The sequence below is a fragment of the Tamandua tetradactyla genome, chromosome 13 (assembly GCF_023851605.1).
Source record: "Tamandua tetradactyla isolate mTamTet1 chromosome 13, mTamTet1.pri, whole genome shotgun sequence".
Lineage (NCBI taxonomy): Eukaryota > Metazoa > Chordata > Mammalia > Pilosa > Myrmecophagidae > Tamandua > Tamandua tetradactyla.
In genome coordinates this window covers 16,983,981-17,004,609 of record NC_135339.1, presented here as the reverse complement: position 1 = coordinate 17,004,609, position 20,629 = coordinate 16,983,981, and the positions used below count along the sequence as shown (strand labels likewise).

General features: G+C 51.3%; 1 protein-coding gene across 1 annotated transcript in view; it reads right to left on the bottom strand.

The window, feature by feature from the left end:
* Nucleotides 1-20,211, bottom strand: part of ZCCHC24 (zinc finger CCHC-type containing 24) — a 79,796-nt gene extending 59,585 nt beyond the window's left edge. Inside the window, exons 1-2 of the mRNA XM_077124773.1 lie at nt 19,929-20,211; nt 7,521-7,721 (exon numbers count right to left, since the gene is read on the bottom strand). Coding sequence (XP_076980888.1) covers nt 7,521-7,721; nt 19,929-20,174 — 447 coding nt within the window. The 5' untranslated portion in view covers nt 20,175-20,211. The remainder of the gene's footprint in view (nt 1-7,520; nt 7,722-19,928) is intronic.
* Between the last annotated feature and the right edge of the window lie 418 nt (nt 20,212-20,629).

The following is a 20,629-nucleotide window of genomic DNA, read 5'->3' as shown; positions in this document are numbered from 1 at the left end:
TTTGATGAGGTTTTCCATGTCTGTTCGTATATTCTGAATTAATTGTTTCAGCTCTTGTATCTCATTTGAATTGTTGGTTTGTTCCTTTGACTGGGCCATATCTTCAATTTTCCTAGTGTGATTTGTTATTTTTTGCTGATGTCTAGGCATTTAACTACCTTAATTAGTTTATTCTGGAGATTGCTTTCAGTTCTTTTACCTAGGGTTTTCTTGCTGGATGAATTTGTTGTCTATCTGTACTTTGACATTCCGTTCAGCTTTATCTGGACCTTTACCTTAAGTTTTGTTTAACAGAGGAGAATTTTTCAGTTCTTGTTTCTTGCCCTGCTTGTGTGGTGCCTTTCCCCCCACACACTTAGGAGGGTCTACTTAGATATTATAGACCCCAGCCAGATTTTCCCAGACCAAACTGGCCTCCTATCAGGAGGAAAGAATCACCTGCATCGGTTTTCCCTGAGGGTGAGACCCAGCTGCTTGAAAGACTTTCCTATGAAGTCTCTGGACTCTGTTTTTCTTATCCTGCCCAGTATGTGGCGCTTGTCTGACTGCAGGTCCCACCAGCATAAGATGATGCGGTACCTTTAACTTTGGCAGACTCTCCCTGCTGGGGGCATGGTGGAGACAGAGGAGAGGTTGTAGGCTGGGTTTAATGGCTTCAAATTACCAAGCCCTGGTGTCTGAATTCCTTGATGGAGGGATTCCACCTGGGTGGGCCTTCACCGCTCCCCTGGGGAAGGCACAGGCTCCAGATAAGCCCCCAAAAGAGCTCATTTTGCCTATGCCTGGGGCAGCTGCAGCCTGAAAAATCCTGCCACTGTATCCAGAGGCACTCAAGCCACAAAAACCTCTGTCCCCTTCTTTTTTTCTTTCCCCTTTTTCTGTCAGTCCTGCCCCCTTGGCGCTGGGGCAAAAATGAGCAACCTCCGCTTTGATCAGGTTCACCTAAGTTGGGGGCCTATTTTTAGTAGTCAGAATTTGTTAATTAGTTCCACAATTGGTGTTTGATTGTCCCCAGTCCCTGCTGCTGGTAAAGTCCTTTCCTTTCCCGTCTGGGAAGCGGCCTGTGGGGGAGGAGCGCTGGCCGCCGCAGCTTTGGGAACTCATAGTTCTGGGGGGTGCTCACAGCCGGTCCAGCTGGTCCAGACTCGGTCCGGTCACTGACGTGGCCCCAGGAGCTGTTCTGTACTGTTTCCAGTTATTTAGTAGTTGTTCTGGAGGACGAACTAAAACACGCACGTTGTTAAGCCGCCATCTTGACCCCTCCAAGGGTGACTCTTAAGCATAATTATCAGTACGCCTAGCCTCTCCTTCCAGCACCCCTTCTTGATAAAAAACACTTAGAACATTAGGAATAGAAGGAAAACTTCAACATGATAAAGGATATATAAGAAAAGCCTATAGCTAACAGCTTCCTTAATGGTGAAAGACTGAAAGCTTTTCCTGTAAGATCAAGAATAAGTCAAGAGGGCGGGCCACGGTGGCTCAGCAGGCAAGAATGCTTTCCTCCCATGCCAGAGACCTGGGTTCGATTCCCGGTGCCTGCCCATGTTAAAAAAAAAAGAAAAAAGAATAAGTCAAGACATGACTCCCACGGATGTAAACCTCCCTGGCAACACAGGACAGAAATCCTGGGATGAGCTGTGACTCAGCATCAAAGGATTGAGAAAACCTTCTCCACTAAAAGGGGGAAGAGAGAAATGAGATAAAATAAAGTGTCAGTGGCTGAGAGATTTCAAACAGAGTCGAGAGGTTATCCTGGAGGTTATTCTTACGCATTATATAGACATCCCCTTCTTCAGTTTATGGTGTATTGGAGTGGCTGGAGGGAAGTACCCGAAACTATAGAGCTGTGTTCCAGTAGCCATGTTTCTTGAAGATGATTGTATAGTGATATAGCTTTTACAATGTGACTGTAGGATTGTGAAAACCTTGTGTCTGATGCTCCTTTTATCTAGGGTATGGACAGATGGATAAAAAATACACAAATAATAAGGAGAACAAAGGTTAAAATAAATTGAACAGACTGAAATATTAGTGATCAATGAAAAGGAGGGGGAAGGGATATGGTATGTATGAGTTTTTTCTTTTTTATTTCTTTTGCTGGAGTGATGCAAATGTTCAAAAAAAAAGATCATGGTGATGAGTACACAAGTATGTGATGATATTGTGAGCCACTGATTCTACACCATGTATAGAATGTTTGTGTGTTACGAATGTTTGTATGTTTGTTTTTAAGGTTTTACACTAAAAATATTTATAAAAAAAAAAGATGTCAATATTACCCAAAGCCATTTATAGACTCAATGCAATCCCAATTAAAATTCCAACACACTCTTCACAGGAATGGAAAAGCCAATCATCAGATTTATATGGAAGGGTTTAGAGTCCCAAATACCTAAAGTCATCTTGAAAAAGAATGAAGTTGGAGGACTCACACTTCCCGATCTTAAAACTTATTACAAAGCCACAGACTAAAAACAGCATGGTACTGGCACAAGCACAGACATACAGATGAACAGAATCGAATTGAGAGCTCAGAAATCAAACCTCACATTTATCGTCAATTGATTTTTGACAAGGTGACAAAGACCACTCAATCAGGGAAACAACGTTTCTTCAACAACTGATTCTGGGAAAGCTGGATCTCCATTGGCAAGAAAAAAAAAAAAAAAGAAAGAATTAGGATCCCTACCTCATACTATATACAAAAATCAACTCAAAATGGATCAAAGACCTAATGTAAGAGCTAGAACTATCAAACTCCCAAAATAAAACATAGAGAGCATCTTCAGGATCTTGTGTTAGGCAATGGTACTAGCAACAAAAAGAAAAAAATAGATTAGAAAAACCTCATAAAAATTAAAAAAAAAAAACTTTTGTGCCTTAAAGGAATTTACCATGAAACTAAAATGGCAATCTACACAATGGGAGAAAATATTTGGAAACCTCATATCTGATAAAAGATTAATATGCAGAATATATAAAGAAATCCTTCAATAAAGGACAACAAAAAGACAAACAACCCAATTTAAAAATGGGCAAAAAAGAAAAAAAAAGCTTGAACAGATATCTCTCCAAAGAAGACACACAAATGGCCATAAAACACATGAAAAGATACTCAACCGCATTAGTCATCAAATGCAATCAAAACCACAATGAGATACCATTTCACACCCATTAAAATAGTTGCTATTTAAAAAAAAAAAAAGGAAAATAAGAAGTGTTGGAAAGGATATGGTAGTGATGTAAAACAGTACAGCCACCATGGAAGGCAGTTTGGCAGGTCCTCAGGAAGCTAACTACAGAAGTACCATATGACCCAGCAATCCCAGTACTATATGCACACCCCCAAAAATGGAAAGCATGGACTTGAACAGATATTTGCACACTGACATTCAGAGCAGCATTAATCACAATTGCCAAAAGATGGAAGCAACCCAAGTGTCCATCAACCAATGAATGGATAAAAATGTGGTATATACATATGACGGAATATTATTCAGATGTTAAAAAAAAGGTGAAGTCCTGATCCATGAGACAACATGGATGAACCTTGATGACAGCATATAAAGTCAGACACAAAAGCACACATATCGTACGATCTCACTGATATGAAACAATTAGAATAAGCAAACTCTTGGGAGTCAAATCCAGAATATAGGTTACCAGGAGATGGGATGGTGATAGTAATAAGAAGTCAAGGCTTAAAACGTACAGGGTTCCTATTTGGAATAGTGGAAATGTTTAGGTAATGGATGGTGGTGATGGGAGCACAACATTATGAGCACAATTAACAGCACTGAAATAAATATATGAATATGATTAAAAGGGGAAATATTATATCATATATATGATAGTAGAAAAAAAAATTTTTTTAAATCCATGGAACTATACTACACAAACAGGGAACCCTAAGTTAAACCATGGGCTTTAATTAATAGTACAACTATAAAAATGTGCTACAATCAAGTTTAACAAATGTTTCACACCAAGGCAAGGAATCAGTGGTGGGGAGGTGAATGGGAATTCTGTATTTTATGCATGTTTATTCTGTAAACCCACAACTTCTCTAATTAAAAAAAAAAACATGCCAGGCCGGCCACGGTGGCTCAGCAGCCAAGAATGCTCGCCTGCCATGCCAGAGGACCCAGGTTCGATTCCCGGTGCCTGCCCATGCTAAAAAAAAAAAATACTCTTAAAAAAAAAACATGCCTAGATTGGCAGAATGAATAAAAGCAGATGATCTAACTATATGCTGTTTATACGAGTCTCACCTTAAATTCAAAGACACCAGAAAGTTGAAAGCCAAAGGACAGAAAACTATGCCATGTAACAGTAAACAAGAGAGAGCTGAGGTAGTTATATTACAATTTGATGAAAAACCTTAAGTAAAAAACTGTTATATGGGACAAAGAAATTCACAGTATACTGATAAAGGGGTCAATTCAATAAGAAGACATAACAATTATAAATATATCTTGCACCTAATGACAGAGACCCAAAATATATGAAGCAAATATTGACCGATTTGAGAGAAAAAATAGATGGTTCTACTTTAATTCTAAGAGACTTCAATGTACCAATTTCAGTAATGAATAGAACTCTATACAGAAGATCAATAAGGAAATGCAAGACTTGAACAATAGGCTAAAAACCAGCTAGACCTAACAGACAAACATAAAAGATGTCATCCAACAGAAGCCGAATACATCTTCTTCTCTAGTGCACAAGGGGTCATTCTCCAGGATAGACCACATGCTGGGTCAGAAAACAAGTCTTAATAAATTCAGAATTACTGAAATCATACAATTATCTTTTCAGACCACAATGGAATGAAGCCGAAATCAGTAACAGAGGGAGAAATGGAAAATTCACAAATGTGAACATTAAACAGCATATTCTTAAACAATCAATGGTTTAAAGAAGAAATCACAGAAATTAGAAAATATCTTGAGGTGAATGAAAATGAAAACACAACATAGCAAACAAATGGGATGCAGCAAAGGCAGTGCTGAGAGGGAAATTTATAGCTCTAAATGTTTACATTAAAAAAGAAGAAAGATCTCAAACAGAGACTAATTCACAATTACAGGATCTAGAAAAAGAAGAGCAAACTAAACCCAAAGCAAGCAGAAGGAAAGCAATAACAGATTAGAACAGAAATAGATAGGATAAAGAATTAAAATCAGTAGAGAGAATCAACAAAACCAAAAGTTCGTTATTTGAAAAGATCAGTAAATTCTACAAACCTTTAGCTAAACAAATAAAATGGAAAGAGAGAGAGGAAGCAAATAACTAAAATCAGAAATGAAAGGGGGGACACTACAGACCCCATAGAAATTTTTTTTAAATTACAAGAGGATAAACAATTGTATACCAATCAATTAGACAACCAAGGTGAAATGAACAAATTCTTTAAACATACAACTTACCTAAACTGACTCAAGAAGCAAAAGATCCCAACAAACCAATTACTAGTAAAGTGATTGAATCAAACACCCCCACCACAACAAAGAAAACCCCCGAACTAGATGGCTTCACTGGTGAATTTTTTACCAAATATTCCATTAAGAATTAACATCTATCCTGCCCAAACTCTCAAAAAACTGTAGAGGTGGGAACCTTCCTTAACTCATTCTATGACGCCAACATCACCCTCATATCTCAAGAAATACCACAAGAAAATAATACTACAAACCACTATGTCTTATGAATACAGATGCAAAAATCCTCAACAAAATCCTAGCAAACAGAATCTAACAGCACATTAAAAGAACTATACACCATGATCAAGTAGAATTTACCCCAAGGATGCAAGTGTGGTTCAACATAAGAAAATCAATTAATGTGATACACAACATTGAGAGAACAAAGTAGAAAAAAACATACGATCGTCTCAATTAATACATAAAAGAGATTTGACAAAATCCAACAGCCCTTCTTGATAAAAGCACTTAGAAAACTAGGAATAGAAGGAACTTTCCTCAACATAATAAAGGGCAAAGATGACAAGCCCACAGCTAACATACTTAATGGTGCAACACTGAGAGCTTTCCCTCTAAATTCAAGAACGAGACAAGGAAGCCCCCTGTCATCATTCTTACTCAATAATGTGCTGGAAGTTCTAGCAAGAGCAATTAGAAAAGAAAAAGTAAAGGCATCCACGCTGGAAAGGGAGAAGCAAAACTTTCCCTATTTGCAGATGATGTGATCTCATATCTGGACAAACCTGAAAAATCTACAGCAAAACAACGATAGTTAATAAACGCATTCAGTTGCCCATCTGTCCCTCTTCCTATCCAGAGAACACGTGGGATGGGGACCCCCTCTGCTGAGATCGCCTCCTGCCCAGGGTCCCTTTCTCAGTGGGTGTACCGAGGGGTAGGCATCTAGAGGACGTTATCCAGCCCAGGGCTGGGGCGGGCCCAGGTGACTGGTGCACAGGAATCACCTGGGAGTCTTACTAAAATGCAGTTCTGGGGTGGGGCCTGGGATTCTGCCATTTCTAACAAGTTCCCAGGTGCCGCCCATGCAGGTGTCCCTGGGCCACAGTTTAAGCGGCAAGGACCTAAGATGGCAGGGCCATTCCCGAGAAGAGAGCTCGGGCAGGGGGTGGGTGACAATGACCTCTCGGTCTCCTACTGGTCCTCGAAGACCGTAATTCCACCCAACAATGCCCTCAGCTTCCAACATCTGGAGGGAAAGGCTACAGGGGTATTAGAGGGGTTTCCAGAATCCATTTCCATCATATGTCTAAAATTAAAATGTGCCACATGGTAGGGGGACGAGAAATCACTGAGCATCTCACAACCTTATTAAAATACGTGCTAACCTTTCTCCTCAGGATCTCAAAGTGGTGCCAAAGTGAGTTGGGAGGATATCCCATTAGTGGGATCTGCCCCAGAATTCCCACCTCATCACAGCCAAGCCCTGGGTGAGAGACTGGGGGCTGCCTGACCTCCTCCAGCCCCAAGGGAGAGAGGCCTGGCCCAGCCGTCCAGGGCCCAAGGCCTCCACCCGGCCCTCTCTGGGGGTAGAGTCGGGGTGGGCTCCCCCTCTCCCCCACAGCAGACAGACCAAGAAGGACGTGGCTGCCGCTGAGGAGGCAGAGGTGGGGTCTGGGGGAGGGGCGCACATCTGGATTCCCGGCCCAGGGCCGGCATTCCTTCCCCGTGAGTGTGAGGAGACGCGGCCTCCGGAGAACAGGGAGAAAGGCGGCCGCTTGTGGTCACAGGCCCCACCCCAGCAGCAGACCCAGAGCCTCGAGGTCCAGTTTGGGTCCAGAATCCCCCACCCAGATTGCTGGCTTCCCAGCGCGGACCCAAGCTGGCCCTGTCCTGCCCATCCGAGCCAGCCTTGCCCCGGAAACAACAGAGAGGACAACAAGGCGGTGTCCAGGCGGCCATGGAAGGGGCCCTTGGGGTGGGGGTGGGGGGAGCTCCACCTGCCCTCCCCACAGAAGGGGGTCCTCAGTTCAGTAAGGGAGCCCAAGAGCCCCTGCCCGGGCCAGGCCACCTTACCTGGGGGCAGTCCTTGATGTAGTGTCCTTTGTTGAAGCACAGGTGGCACAGGTAGTTGGGCGGGGGCCGTTTGCTGGGCTTGCGGGCCTCGGAGGTGAGGGTCAGGTCGGAGAAGTGCTCCGTGAGGGAGCTGAGGCCGTCGGCGATGTTGTTCAGGGAGCCGAAGGGCGAGGCCGCCTTATACACGCCGCTGCTCAGCGCCTGGGGGAGACAGAGGCCGTGAGGGCTCAGCAGGCCTGGGCACACGCACCTGCAGCTACGGCATGGAGGAAATTACACACACACACACACACACACACACACACGCAATCACACTGGGCCTGAGCCCAAATCCTGACTCTAACCGTGCATTCGTGGGCAAATCGCTTAACTGCTCTGGGCCTTGGTGGTCCCGTCTGTGAAATGGGTATATGACGGCTACCGCATCGGGTTTCCAGAAGATGATAATGATGGTTCTTTATACACTGCCACGAAATAGGAAAATACAGTGGAAAGGAGTCTGTTAGATCAAGGGGCTCTGCCACTTACTGGTGGTGTGACTTTTAGACAAGTCCCTTATCTCTGAGCTGACTCAGTTTCCCCATCTTGTAAGGAGGAGGAGCAGGGGCCTGCAGCATTGTCTCCCTTTTACAGAAAAGAGAACTGAAGTCCAGCCCTTCACCTGGTCCTCGGGAGGCCTCAGCAGCTTTCCTGCAGGACAGGACCCATGCAGTCTGTGTCCGGGGCCCAAAGCCAGGCCCAGGCCACCTCTAGGGTACCCACCTCTCCCACCTCCAGATGACAGGAACCAGACGTCTCTCCTGGCTTCACAGAAGACACGTGGCCAGGCCCCCTCCTGGTGCATGCAGCCTCTATTTATAGGAGTCACGGGCCCCACAGCCAGCACGCCGGAATTTAGCAAAGAAGGGGCCCACGGGGAACCGGGAAAGGAATGGCCGCGGGCTCCCCTTAGTGGGGGCAAGACCAGGGCTGGAAGGAGGTGGCTTCCCCAGGTCAGTAGCAGACCTGGGCGTTCCCTGGCCCCAGCTCCAGGAGGGAACTAGGGGCCTTGAAGAGGCTTGGGTAGGATAGGGAGTCTCCAGGCTGAGAGGAAGCAGGGCTCCTGCAAGGAAGGGCTCTCTCTCATCGGCAGGACAGGCAGGAGCCCAGGGTGGGGGCAGTTCTTTCTGTGCCCCCTCACTCTGGGCAGTCCCACTCCTCAGACATGTACACCCAACCCTCCTCTGTATCTGAACTGCTTGGGAGAGCTTTAAAATACAGATACAGTCAGTTCCTCCTGGCTGGTGTGTGCCACTGTTTTCAGCACCCCAGGATGCCCTGTCTCACGCCCCAGGCCAGCCCTCTCTCTGGGCCTCTGTTCACTTGAATATCCAGGTGGAGGTTTGAACCTGGAGGCCGGGACCTGGAGGGCAAGACTCAAACACTGCATGTGGGAGAGCCCAGCCCAAGCAGGCAGCTGGCCTACGGTGAGGGGGACAGAGCTCGATAGTTCCTAGCAGCCGTCTCTGCTCTACCTGGCCTGCTTCTTTCTAGGATTTGGGGGAATACAGGACCAACAGACGATGCGATGCAAACCTGCCTCTGGGCTGAGCGTGACTCTCCAGTTTTCAGAAGACCCCAACCTAGACCCCATCTGGAGAGGCAGGGGGTCCCCGTGCTGGGGTGGGGGGAAGTGAGCCAGCTTTGGAACACCTGACCGGGCTCAGGGAGCATTCAGATGCAAACTTGATTAGGAAATGATAGGGATGTGTTCTGAATGCTTCCTAAATCCCAGGCACTGGAAACCTGACATAGTGTAAGACAGATGGTTCTCACTACAACCGTGTGAATCACGGTCCCTATTTTCCAGATTAGGTGAGTGTGTCCAAAGTTGCATGGAATGAACCAGGAAACATTTCACAAATACAGATTTCCAGGCCCTGCCTAGAACCTACCAAAGCAGCCTCTTAGGAACTGAGGGCCTCGAATCTGCATTTTTAAAGCTCTCCCAAGCAGTTCTGTTACAGCCAGCCCAGCCCCACTGGCCTGAGGCAACCCCTGGACTTTCCAACCACTAAGCTCTCCTCTCCTGGCTATCTAGGATTCTCCCCAAACCAGGAAACCCCTTTCCCCTCCCAGTTTGGCCCCAGGGAAGGGCAGGATTGCCCCGCCCCAGCCTCCCAAGAAAAGTTCATCCAAACAAGAAACCCGAAGCTCCAAATGGCGTCTCACCCTCACGGCTGGGAAATGCAATTTCACAAATAACAACCATCTTTTTGTTTTTTTTTTTCTTTTCCTTTCTTTTTTTTTTTTTTTTTTTCTGGATAAGATTTAAGCAAGTCCAAAGGAATCAGAGCTGTTTTGGCAGTAAATTGTCAAGAGGAAAGGGAAGTTTGGTGGGTGCCAGAAAGCATACTAATTAACCCAGAGAAACGGCTCTCCCGTCTTGCGACCATGCCCCCTACCCACATAGGGTCCCATGGGCAGCCCTGGGCAGATGGACATCTCTGAGCAGGCCGTCCCCTTGCTGGCAGTTCAGCAGCCCCACCACGACGTCGTGAGGGCCACAGCTTTGCCCCGTCCGACAGGCAGCTCCATGAATGTGAGGGATGTGAAGCCAGAATTCTTCCTGCTTCCACTGTCCCCCCCACCTCCAGTGTCCCCTGGTCTGTCCCTAATGGCTGCTCCTTGTCCCCCTCCTCCAACTCCAATTCAACATGCCCACCACTCCAGAGCTGAAAAGAAGAGAGCGGGTAGCTGATTCAAATTCATCCCCACGTTACAGACGGAAAAACTGAGGTCCTGGACACAGAGCCCGGGCACCTGGCCAGGCGTGCAGGCCCGACTCCTGCCTGCTGGCCCACAGCAAAGGGCGGGTGGGGCAGTGAGCTGTTTCCTCTCCCAAGTCCCAGAGGAGCTCCGGCCATGGAGGTGAAAGGCAAGTCTATGCCCCCACGCTCCCCACCGCTCCCACAGCCTGGACAGAGCAGAGGCCGGGGCCCAGCGCGCCTTCCTCCCGGGCTGCAGAGCTGGAGCTTGGCCTCTCAAGGGAGCCGACGTGATGGTTGCCAAACTCCTGCTTTCTTAAGGTCAAGACACCAGGTACAGAAAAGACACTCCCAGGGTCTGTGGTGCAGGGGCATGTAAGAAGTGTGGGTGCCAGCTGTCAAAAGTCCTTCAGTCTGTAGCTGGTGGACAGAGCTGCACCAGTCAGCCCCCAGGCTCTGCAGCAGCCAAGCCGCTCCTCCCAGCATCCTCCCAAGTCGTTCTCCCTCCAGCTCTGCGCTTGCTCTTCTACCTGCGCCCCCGCCCCCACCCCAAAGTCTTTCTCTCTCGGTCCAGGCTCTGGGCCCAGACATAGCTCTACCCTCGTTTTGTGGCCTCAAGGACACCTCTGCCCCTTCATGGCCTCAGGCTGCAAGGAGGTGTGATGAGCCCTGATTCAGAGGCTCCCTGAGGGCCCGGCCAGTCACAGGGCTCTGGTCTCCTCCTGGACCCTTGCTGACCTCTGCCATGTGGCCTGGGTGGCAGCCAGGACCACAGGGAGACACCTCCTGCAGGGGCCTAAAGGGGTGCTGAAGTCTCTCTCTCATCTCTTTGTACAAGTGCTGCTCCCCATCTCTTCCACAGGACTGGCCACCCCGAAAGCAAAGATTCCGCAGCCGTCCGCAGCCCTAGAGCCCAGACAGTTTTTGCTGTTCCTTGGTCCCTTACTGTCCAGGGCATCTAATCACCAGCAGGGAAGCCTGGGAGCCCAGGGACAGGTGAGGTAAGGGACACCCCAACACCTTAGACAATTCAGGTTGGGGTCTCAGAGGTCCCATCGCCAGTGAAGCTCCTCTGGGCACTACTGGAGGGTGGCCCCACTTGCGTCAAGGGTGGGCAGCCTCTGGACCATCTAGGCCCAAATCGCCAGCCTAGGGGAAGAGACCAGCTGTCCTTCTCCCCTTGGAAAGTGGCCCCAGCACAAGCAGGAAGCATGGGACCCTGACTCCATCCCTGAGGGACTGAACTTTAGACTCCTGCGTATCGCAGGAACTTCTCCAAGGTTCTGGCTTGGCTGTCAGGGGACATAGACGGGAATATACAGAAGCTGATTCTGATCCTACATTGTGTGTCGTATGTGTGACTCGATCTTTTCCCTTCCTTAGTCCCCTTGCACCTGGCAAGAACGCTATTTAGATGGGCATTATTGGCTCCCTTTTATAGAGCTGGAAACTAAGGCCCAGAGAGGTTAGTAACTTGTCCAAGGTAACACAGCAAGCACAGAGTTAAAAGTCACATCCAGATCTGTTGGCAAGTCGCATTTCAGCCTCAACACAGTCACCCAGGCCTGGCTTTCCCTCCAGAAAGGGGAGCCACAGGAAAATGCCAGACATAGACCATTCACCTTGGCACAGGGCCCTGGGACATCATATTGCCAAGCCCCTCAGCCCTGGCAAGACAAAGCGCTGGCTTCTTTGGGCTGTGTGAAGGGGTGTGGGCATTGGGGTTGGTGGTTTTGCTGAAGAATTTCGGATGTGGAGGCAGAGATTTCCAGGGCCAACTCCAGTTCTCCCAGGAGCGAGCCGTGCTCCTCCTCCCCTCCTCCCCTCCCCTTTACTCCTAGGACAGGAGGAGAGGGGGCAGGTGAGAGTTCGAGAAGATAGGCAGAAGCTTCTGAGGGCAGCCCAGAGGGAGAAGAGATCAAAGCAAAGAGAGGCAGAGATGGGGAGCAGCGTCCACAGGCAGAGGACATGACAGCAGGCAAGGCCATGGAGTTGGGCCGTGCCACTGGACAGGGCAGCCCTGAGAGGCCTGGCAAAAGCAAATGAATCTTGAACTGGCCCAGGGGAAAGAAATCTCTGATTCTAGTCCCCAGCTCTGGGGTAGGAGAGTGGGGTTCATTAGCTATTTTCTTATCCCCAAAAGCCACCCCAATCTCCTACCACCCCATACACACATGCGCATGCACACACCCACACACCCACACACTCACACTGCTCAGGACAAGAAACCATTCATCTGGAAGATGACTCCACGACTTCTCCCATAGTGATTAGCACTTTCTCCCCGCCTGGGGCTATCTGGGGAGTCAGCCCCTGGAGGAAACACACACACGCCCCACACACACCAACGGAGGCACATGTGGACTGGGAGGGAGAGAAGGAGACAACTGGTGGACAAGGCAAGAAGTTGGCCGATGAGAAAGTGGAAGCCACTACCTGACTGAGGGTTTCCCCAGCCACGGTCGGACCCGGGCCCTGCTCCCGTTTCCGAGGTCCGAAGCTGACCTGTGGGTTGGGAAGGCTAGAGAGCTGACCAATGCAGAGATAGCAGCCCTTCACCCCAGGGGCCCCGGATTCCTACAGGCCTACTCACGCACGGCCTGACAATCACAGGTCCCTGCACACAGCCGGTGCTGGTGGGCTTAAGTTGAAATAAAAAGTCCACATTCATTTTAGTAGAGGAGTGAGTGGAGAGAAATGGAGAAAGGGCAAGAGGATGGAGGAGCACACAGTGATGGGACAACACAGAAGAGATGCCAGGAAGACCTCTGGCCTCCCCCCACCCCCACTCACCTGACCCGTGCTCCTGGTTCACAGTGAAATGCCCGCTCTGGCCCCGTGGAAGCACAGGCACCAGCCCCAAGCTCCCAGAATACATCCGCTGAACGAATGCAGAAGCAGGAATCTGGGAATCTCAGGATAGGAAGGAACCCTGAGATTTGGCCAGTCTGGGCTCTCACTGAGGCCTGCAATCTCTACAGCAGGGAGGCCTCGATTTGGGGTCTGCTGGAGACATGAAGGTGTCCCTGGCCCCCCAAAATCATGTGGTAATGTGTGTGTGCATTGACACCTATCTTGTGCTCCATGCATCTTGCTGAAGAGAAGAACTCTAGCCATCTTCAAATTCTTAGGGGTCCATACTAAAAACAGTCCCAAACCTTAACACATCTAAGCGTCTGCTTGGACATCTCTATGGATGAGGGATTCATTATCTCTCAAGTCACCCCATTCCAATGAATTAAGGAATCAGTCAATATGTCTCCTGGGAGATGAAACAAAAGACTAAGAGACTGAGGAGAGAGTTCTCATAGCCAAAAGCCCAGAGACAGAAGAGGGCAGTAGAGCTCTTATCCATCCACCCACCCATCCATCCATCCATCCACCCACCCATCCACCCACCCACCCATCCATCCATCCATCCATCTATCCATGCTGGAAACTGTTGTGTACCCCAGAACAGCCAAGTTCTTTAATCCGTATTCAATATTGCTGGGTGGGATCTTTTTTATTGTTTCTATGGAGATGTGACTCACCCAGTTGTGGGTGGTACCTTTTAATTAGGTGGTTTCCATTTAAGGTGGGGTTGCTTACTGGAGCCCTTTAAGAGGGAACCATTTTGGAAAAAGCTTCAGTGACAATAGAATCAATAGGAGACCGTCCAGACGTTTGGAGATGAAGAAGGAAAACAACCCCTGGGGAAGCCTTATGAAGTGAGGAGAGAAAGCTAGCAGACTTTGCCATGTGCCTTCCCAGCTGAGAGAGGTGTCCAGAAGCCAGAGACCCCAGCAGATGCCAACCATGTGCCTTCCCAGCTGACAGAGGGTTCCGGATGGCATCAGCCTTTACTGAGTAAAGATAAGCTGTTGTTGGTACCTTCATTTAGCCATTTTCATGGCCTTAGAACTGTAAACTTGTAACTTAATAAATTCCCTTTTTAAAAGCCATTCCATTTCTGGTATATTGCATTCTGGCAGCTTAACAAACTAAAACACCATCCATCCAATAAATGTTAACTGAGCACCCAGACTGCCCCAGGCACTGACTAAGCACCGGATACCAGGACTCCTAAGGAGGGGGATGGCAAGATTCCTCCTTTCAGAGTGCTGACAACTGAGCTCTCAAGACAGACACATGTGTTGCAGATGACACAGCAAGACCAATTACTGGGCCATGCCTACCAGAAGCACGTACAACTTGTTTGTTACAGGGACACAGAAAATGGAGAGAGGTTTGCTCCCCAAGTCAACCAAGCGAAGCTTTTCAGAGAAGCGTCATCTGGCTGGGTCAAAAAGAAGTGAGCTGGAACCTGTCAGTTGTCCAGGCAGGGAATGGCATTTTGAGGTAGAAGCAACAGCAAGTACAGATGCTTGGAGGAGTGGGACCGTGTGATGTTCAGAAACCTCAAGGAGGCCAGTATGGCCAAAGGAGGCGCACACACACACACACACACACACACACACACACACACAGCTGTGGCCACACATAGAAGAGCTCAAGCATCCTCAACTTTAGATAAGAGTCTCGTTCTGCCAGGTTCCTTGAATGTATCATCCTCCTCTTAAAGGGCCTTAGGTTCCCCCATCTAGAAAACAGAGGTGCTACACACACGGGACAAAAGCTCTAAGAAGCACTCAGTGTCCCTCCCCTTCTGCCTCTCTCAGGCCAGGCCAGTTCTGGACTCACGTCTCAGGAGCCCCGTACCAGGGTTTTGAGGAGTGGCTGGAGCAGAGGCATTGGTGGGAGAAAACCTAGTAGCCACGACCAATGCTCCTCAAAGGGTTTGGGATCAGGGCCAAAACTCCAGAGGCCCAGAGGCTCTAGAGAATGGCCCTGGTTACTGCCTGTCCTGCGGCCCAGGTAACGACCAAGTTGAGAGCCAAGCTGGGGACCCACTGCAGGACGGGCCAGTGACAATTGTAGCTGGAACCCAGAAGGGCCATTGACACAGCTCTGCAGCGGCTCGCTGGATAACTCGTCAGTCGTCCACTTTCTCCTCTATATAATGGGAGCTATGAGGAAACAGATGCCAAGAATGATGCTCCACGCAAGAGTAAGGGACTTGAAGGGTCACCTCCTCCCTGGGGCCCCTCTTCTTGGTGCTAACACTCCTGGCTCTCTCCTGCTAATTACTGATGGCCAGTACAGCCTTCTTCCTCCCTCCCACCTGAATTAGAAGGACCCTAAGCCCAGGGCCCACCCAGTTAACTTCATCTGATGGAGGGAAGGCCAGGCCAAATGGCCAACAGACTCTCAAATAGAAGTCCTCCTCGCCTGAGTCATAACTCAGCTTCCCTTGGGAAGTCATAGCTCAGCAAAAGGGGCTGAGGGCATCCTCCCAAACTCCTGGCTAAGCTAGGATGGCCATTCCTCCCAGGACTGGGGCTACCCCCTGAACTCCATCCAGGCTATGCAAGAGAAAGCTGATGGGAGCTAGCATCACCTTCAGTGAAGCAAACCCTATTGGTGAGCAGAACTGGGGCTTATTCTAGCCTTCCACATTGGTCAGGTCCATCTACACCCATCGAGGACGTAACACGTCCAAACCTTAGAGAACTGTCTGGACCTGGGGACTATTTAGGGCAGGACACTCCAGTGGCTCCTCTGAGGGTTCAAACAGCCATGCCCGTGAGGAAGGGCTGGAGGCCTGGAGAGGGGCTGTCTGTTAAGCTCCGTGACCCCCTTGCTGCTGTTTTCCAATCTCCAGAGGGTATACCACAGCCCTTTGGAGGGGGTGTTTGGCACTGCGGCAGACAGGGCCAGCACCCAGGTTGACCACCTGAATTAACAGCTCAGGAGGAGCTTCCTAAGGGTTGGAACCAGACTCGAAGAGAAAGGGGCAGTCCCCAGGCCTGGAGACGTTCTGAAGCACACTGGCAGGTTTCTGTGCCAAAAACTCCTTCTCTCGTCGAACAGGTGTGGGAAACGTTGGGCTGAAAAAAGTTACCAGGTTTTGCACTGCAGGACTTCTCAGAGCCTTTGGTGTGCTAGTGAGCATCGCATATTTTCAAAGAAAGGATGGTACACTGTGCTTCCAAACTAATCTGACCCCAAACCCTTTCTACCCTCCAGAAAGCAACCTTTGACAGTAGAGTCACATCTTTAAGCCACAGCTGTCCCTTGAGGAAGAGGGTAAAACAAACAACTGCTCCAGGAATCGAGCCTGAGTGGAGTGGGTCAGTCACGGCTCCTGCCAACAGGGTTTAGGGACTGCCCTGGGTGGGCTCTGGGCAACCCTCCACGGGGCCCAAGAGCTAATGCACAACAGGGAGGGAGCTCTACTTTTCCTGAGGCAGAATCCCACAGCCCCACAATGCAGGGCATTGCCAGTACAAACAAAAGTGGCAGAAAAGATGAGACCTCTACCTGGCCCAACCCCTTCTTCCTCTAAGAAATGCTTTCTTCGGGTACCTGGAGCGGCGGGGTGTGAGGGGGAGCGCCCCCAAAGGTCTTAGGGGTCTCTCTCAAAGGACATATAGCTGTTGCCACAGGTGAGGGTCTGAATCTGGAGTTCACAGTCACCCTGAAATAATGTGCCAAGTCGGTATGTACAGGCATGTTTTGGGGGGAAGGCTACAACTTTCGACAGTTCGCAGAGGATCTGGGACCCCAAGTGTTGAGACCAGGGCCAAAGACAGCAGGATTTCTGGGGGACCCATGAGGCCTGGGCCCAGTTTCTAGACCCAGTGACCTTTCAAGACTGTATAAGGAACCTGCTTTGGCATGGCACCCTTACGACCCCAGGACCTCCAACAAGCATCCACGCCACCTCCTGGTGCTTGCTGCTGTACATGCATGCGAGCCCTGACATCTCCCTTCGTCCCTCTCCCCAGCCAGCGTTCCACTCAGAACCCTTGGCTTATCTTCAGCCTCCAGAGCCGAGGTTCCAGGGGCACAATGGGCTTCTGTGCCCCCACGTCCTCACACCCCACCCCCAAAACCCAGCTGCATTCATGGTATTTTGCAATTGTGGTGGGAGCAGCCTGGGGGTGGTGGAGGAGGAGGTGGGCTCTTGGCACAGGGGCTGTCACAGGCAGGCCGCAGTCAGCGGTCAGCATTCAAGTCACATCCGCAGGCACTGCCACCGGGCCTGCCAGCCTCGCACAGAATGGCGACACTCCTGGGCCCCCTGGGTCCCCCTGTAGAGTCCTCTCCGGCCCACACACGACTTGCTTCCTCTCCGACCAGCCCCCCGGCAGCTTTAAGGTGGGGGGTATCTTTTTCTTGCCTTCTCAGCCAGTTGCTATTTTGGGGCCATATTAGGTCACTGGCTAAGCCCTGAATGCAGGAAACGCCTGTCCCCAGGAACACAGCTGGGGCTCCTAGAGGGGTTAGGAGGCAAAGCAGGTGGGGGGGGGTGACAGTGAGTGAGCCTGAAGCCAAAAGAGCCTTCCGGAAGTCAGCAAGCACTGCCCTCTGGCCCGCCAAGGAAGCCACTGGCCAGTGAGCACATAAGAGAAGCCCCTCTTGCCTCCTCTGACACAGTCTGTCCGGAGGCAGATCTTCTCATGTTTGTACAGCTCTCATAGGCATCCCCTTGGGGGCAAGTAGACACTAAATTTAACAGATGGGTAAACTGAGGCCCAGAGAGAAACAGGAATTTCTCCAAAGTCAAGGGGGCAAGAAGTTTTTCCCACCATTGCTCCAGGTAAACTTTTCCAGCTCCTTCTACACTGGCCCCAGCAAAGAAAGTGCCCTTTCATGGGGAAACAGATGTAAGCAGCAACAAAGTGAGACCCAGATGGGACCCTGGATGCCAGAAATTTTCAAGAGGCACAATGTCCAATTCCTACAGGAACTGGGGACTCTTGATAATCAAAACCTCCAAGGCCCTCTCAGTGGAGAACCCCTTCCCCCTGCAGGAAACAAGCCACTACAGGGCAGGGGCAGAGGAGACCGTAGAAGCTGATTTGGGACCCTACTTGACCTGTGGCCATGGTCACTCTCCTCCTTGGATGAGGGACCCCCATCAAATCACCATTCACACTGCATCATCCTGCTTGTCTGTGGCCCCTACGGCCCATGACCCTGAAAAGCCCAGGGACTCACCAACCCAAGGAAATGCTCAGTAAGAAAAAAACAACCAAAAAGACCAGGCCCTAAACAAACACCCAGCAAGCAGTCCTCCAAAGGTCCTGGTCCCCTGAAGCCAGTTCCCTGAAGAGGCAGCAAAGTCTCTTACAAAAGATTCCCAGCCAAGAACCATTCCTCACTTAGAACTGCCACTTTACAGTTTTCAAAGAGCTTGGCTATCCAATGCTTCCGCCTGGCCCCAAAGGGTACCTTTCCAGGCTCAGCTCCCTCAACCACATCCCGTGCTCCACCTCACCTCACCCCAGCTCTATCCATTCCACCAACCCGCTCTTCTCTCCGCCTGGCTGGAGCTGGCTCACCTCCGGGCCTTCCCCCAGTGGACTATATGCCCCTCAGCCCACCCCCACACCCCACACCCCAAAGGGAACATCTGGAGGACACTAATCCCAGCTCTGGCACACAGTAGGAGTTTTAGTAAATAACGGCAGAGTGGAATGTAGGCTTGTTCCTCCCGAGTCTCCCCCTCCTTCTCCTTCTCTTCTCACCCACCCAGTTCATTCTAAAACAGGCCCATGTGTCCAGGTCTAGAAGAAAAGTGAACCCCATGGGTGTCCTCCCCTTGCCCCACCGTGCACCTCTGCAGAGAGGTGCCGGCTTGGGAGCGAGGGCACGGAAGGGAGTCTGCAATTCTCAGACGAAGCAGGAGTGAGTGGAGGTGGGGGAGAAGGAGAAGTCCAGCTGAAGGGAGAAAGGGGCTCTGGAGAAGACCCCCTCTAAACGGGCTGGGAGGGCAGGGCAAACCTGCGTATTTATCCAGCCGGGGAGGAGGCAAGGCCCCGTCGACTTTGTAACTGAATCCACTGAACAGGCGGACTTCGCAACGCAGCCTGCCCAGGTTTCTGGAGAAGGCGCTGGGCAGCTGGAACCTCTCCCCCCTCACCGAGCCCCCCTTCCAAGAGCTCAAGAGGATTTCCCTTTCATTTCCTTCCAGGCTGGGAGGGCGGGGGACAGCGCAGTCTGCGGGGTCAAGCCCTCAAAAACCACTTCCTATGTGGTTGGGGGAGGGCGTGCAGCTGGAGGATGTATCTGGGGGTCCCCGTGTGAGTACAGCAGGAAAAGTCCTCTGAGCAAATCACTAATTCTCCAGGGTGCCGTTCAGGTCGGGAACCGCCGAGGTCGGAGGAGAAAACAGATTTTCAGGCCCCCCCGACCGAAGAACTCGCAGCAGAATCCGCACTCTCGGTCCCAGCCAGCCGCGGCCGGAGGGGGATGGGTTTGGGCGTGGGAAGGACACTTGGAAGGGGCTCCCCGTCCTGGCAGCGTCCCGGCAGTCTGGAAAGAAGCCGGAGTCCCCGCCCCGCAGGGGCCCCCTCGTATCCACCGAGCCGGGCGCCCCGGGAGAGGGAACGAGAGGGCTCCGCCCGGCCCGAGCTGCGCCGGGCCGGGCTCAGCCTGGAGGTGACGCGCTCCCAGCGCCCCGGGAACTTCGGGCTGCGAGTTTGGCATAGCTGACAGAAGCCAAGCCAAGCCGGGCCGGGCCGGGCCATGCACGGCCGGGCCGGGCCCGGAAAAGCGGGGCAGATAGGAAAGGGCCCGCCGCGGTGGGGCGAGGGCGCGTGGGGGCACCCACCTCTCCGCGCTGCAGCTGGAAGAAGCTGTTCAGATAGCTGGAGTGCAGGGGCGAGCCCAGCTGCTCCGGGCAGCCCTTGCCGAAGGCCAGCTCCGGAGGTGCAGCGCCGGCGGGCGGCTCGGGCCGGAAGGCCTCGAAGGCGCTCGCCTGGTGCGTGTCCTGCAGCGACAGGTAGACCCAGTTGAGCAGCTGGGCCGGTTGGTACACCGAGGCGGCGCTCGTGTCGATGGCCGACAGCAGGCTCATTTTGCGGCGGCAGCGCCGGCCCCTCCCCGGCCGCCCGCTCGCGCCCTCCCCCCACCCCCCCCAGCGGAGGGGCGGGCACCGGGGAGCCTGCGCCCACTGCCCGCCGCCCGAGCCCCGACGGCTATCGCCCCGCGCCCGGTGCCCCACGCGCTGCCCGCAGCCGCTGTCGCCGCCTCCCCCCGACTGCTGCCCGGGCGCGCGCCGGCGTTGGAAGGAGGCAGCGAAAGTTGGGCAGGAAACTTTTGGCCCCGCCCCCCCGCGCCGCCCCGCCCCGCCCCGCCCCGCCCTGCCCGGCGATCCGCTATCTGTCTCAGCACAGACCCACCCGCGGCCGCTCCTGGGGTGGGGTCCTCTGAGGCCCCGCCCCGCCTGGTGCCGTCCTCGCCTTCCATTGGCCATCTCATTGAATATGGAGCAGTGGGGGCGGAGCGAGGGCGGAAACGAAAGCTCATCTA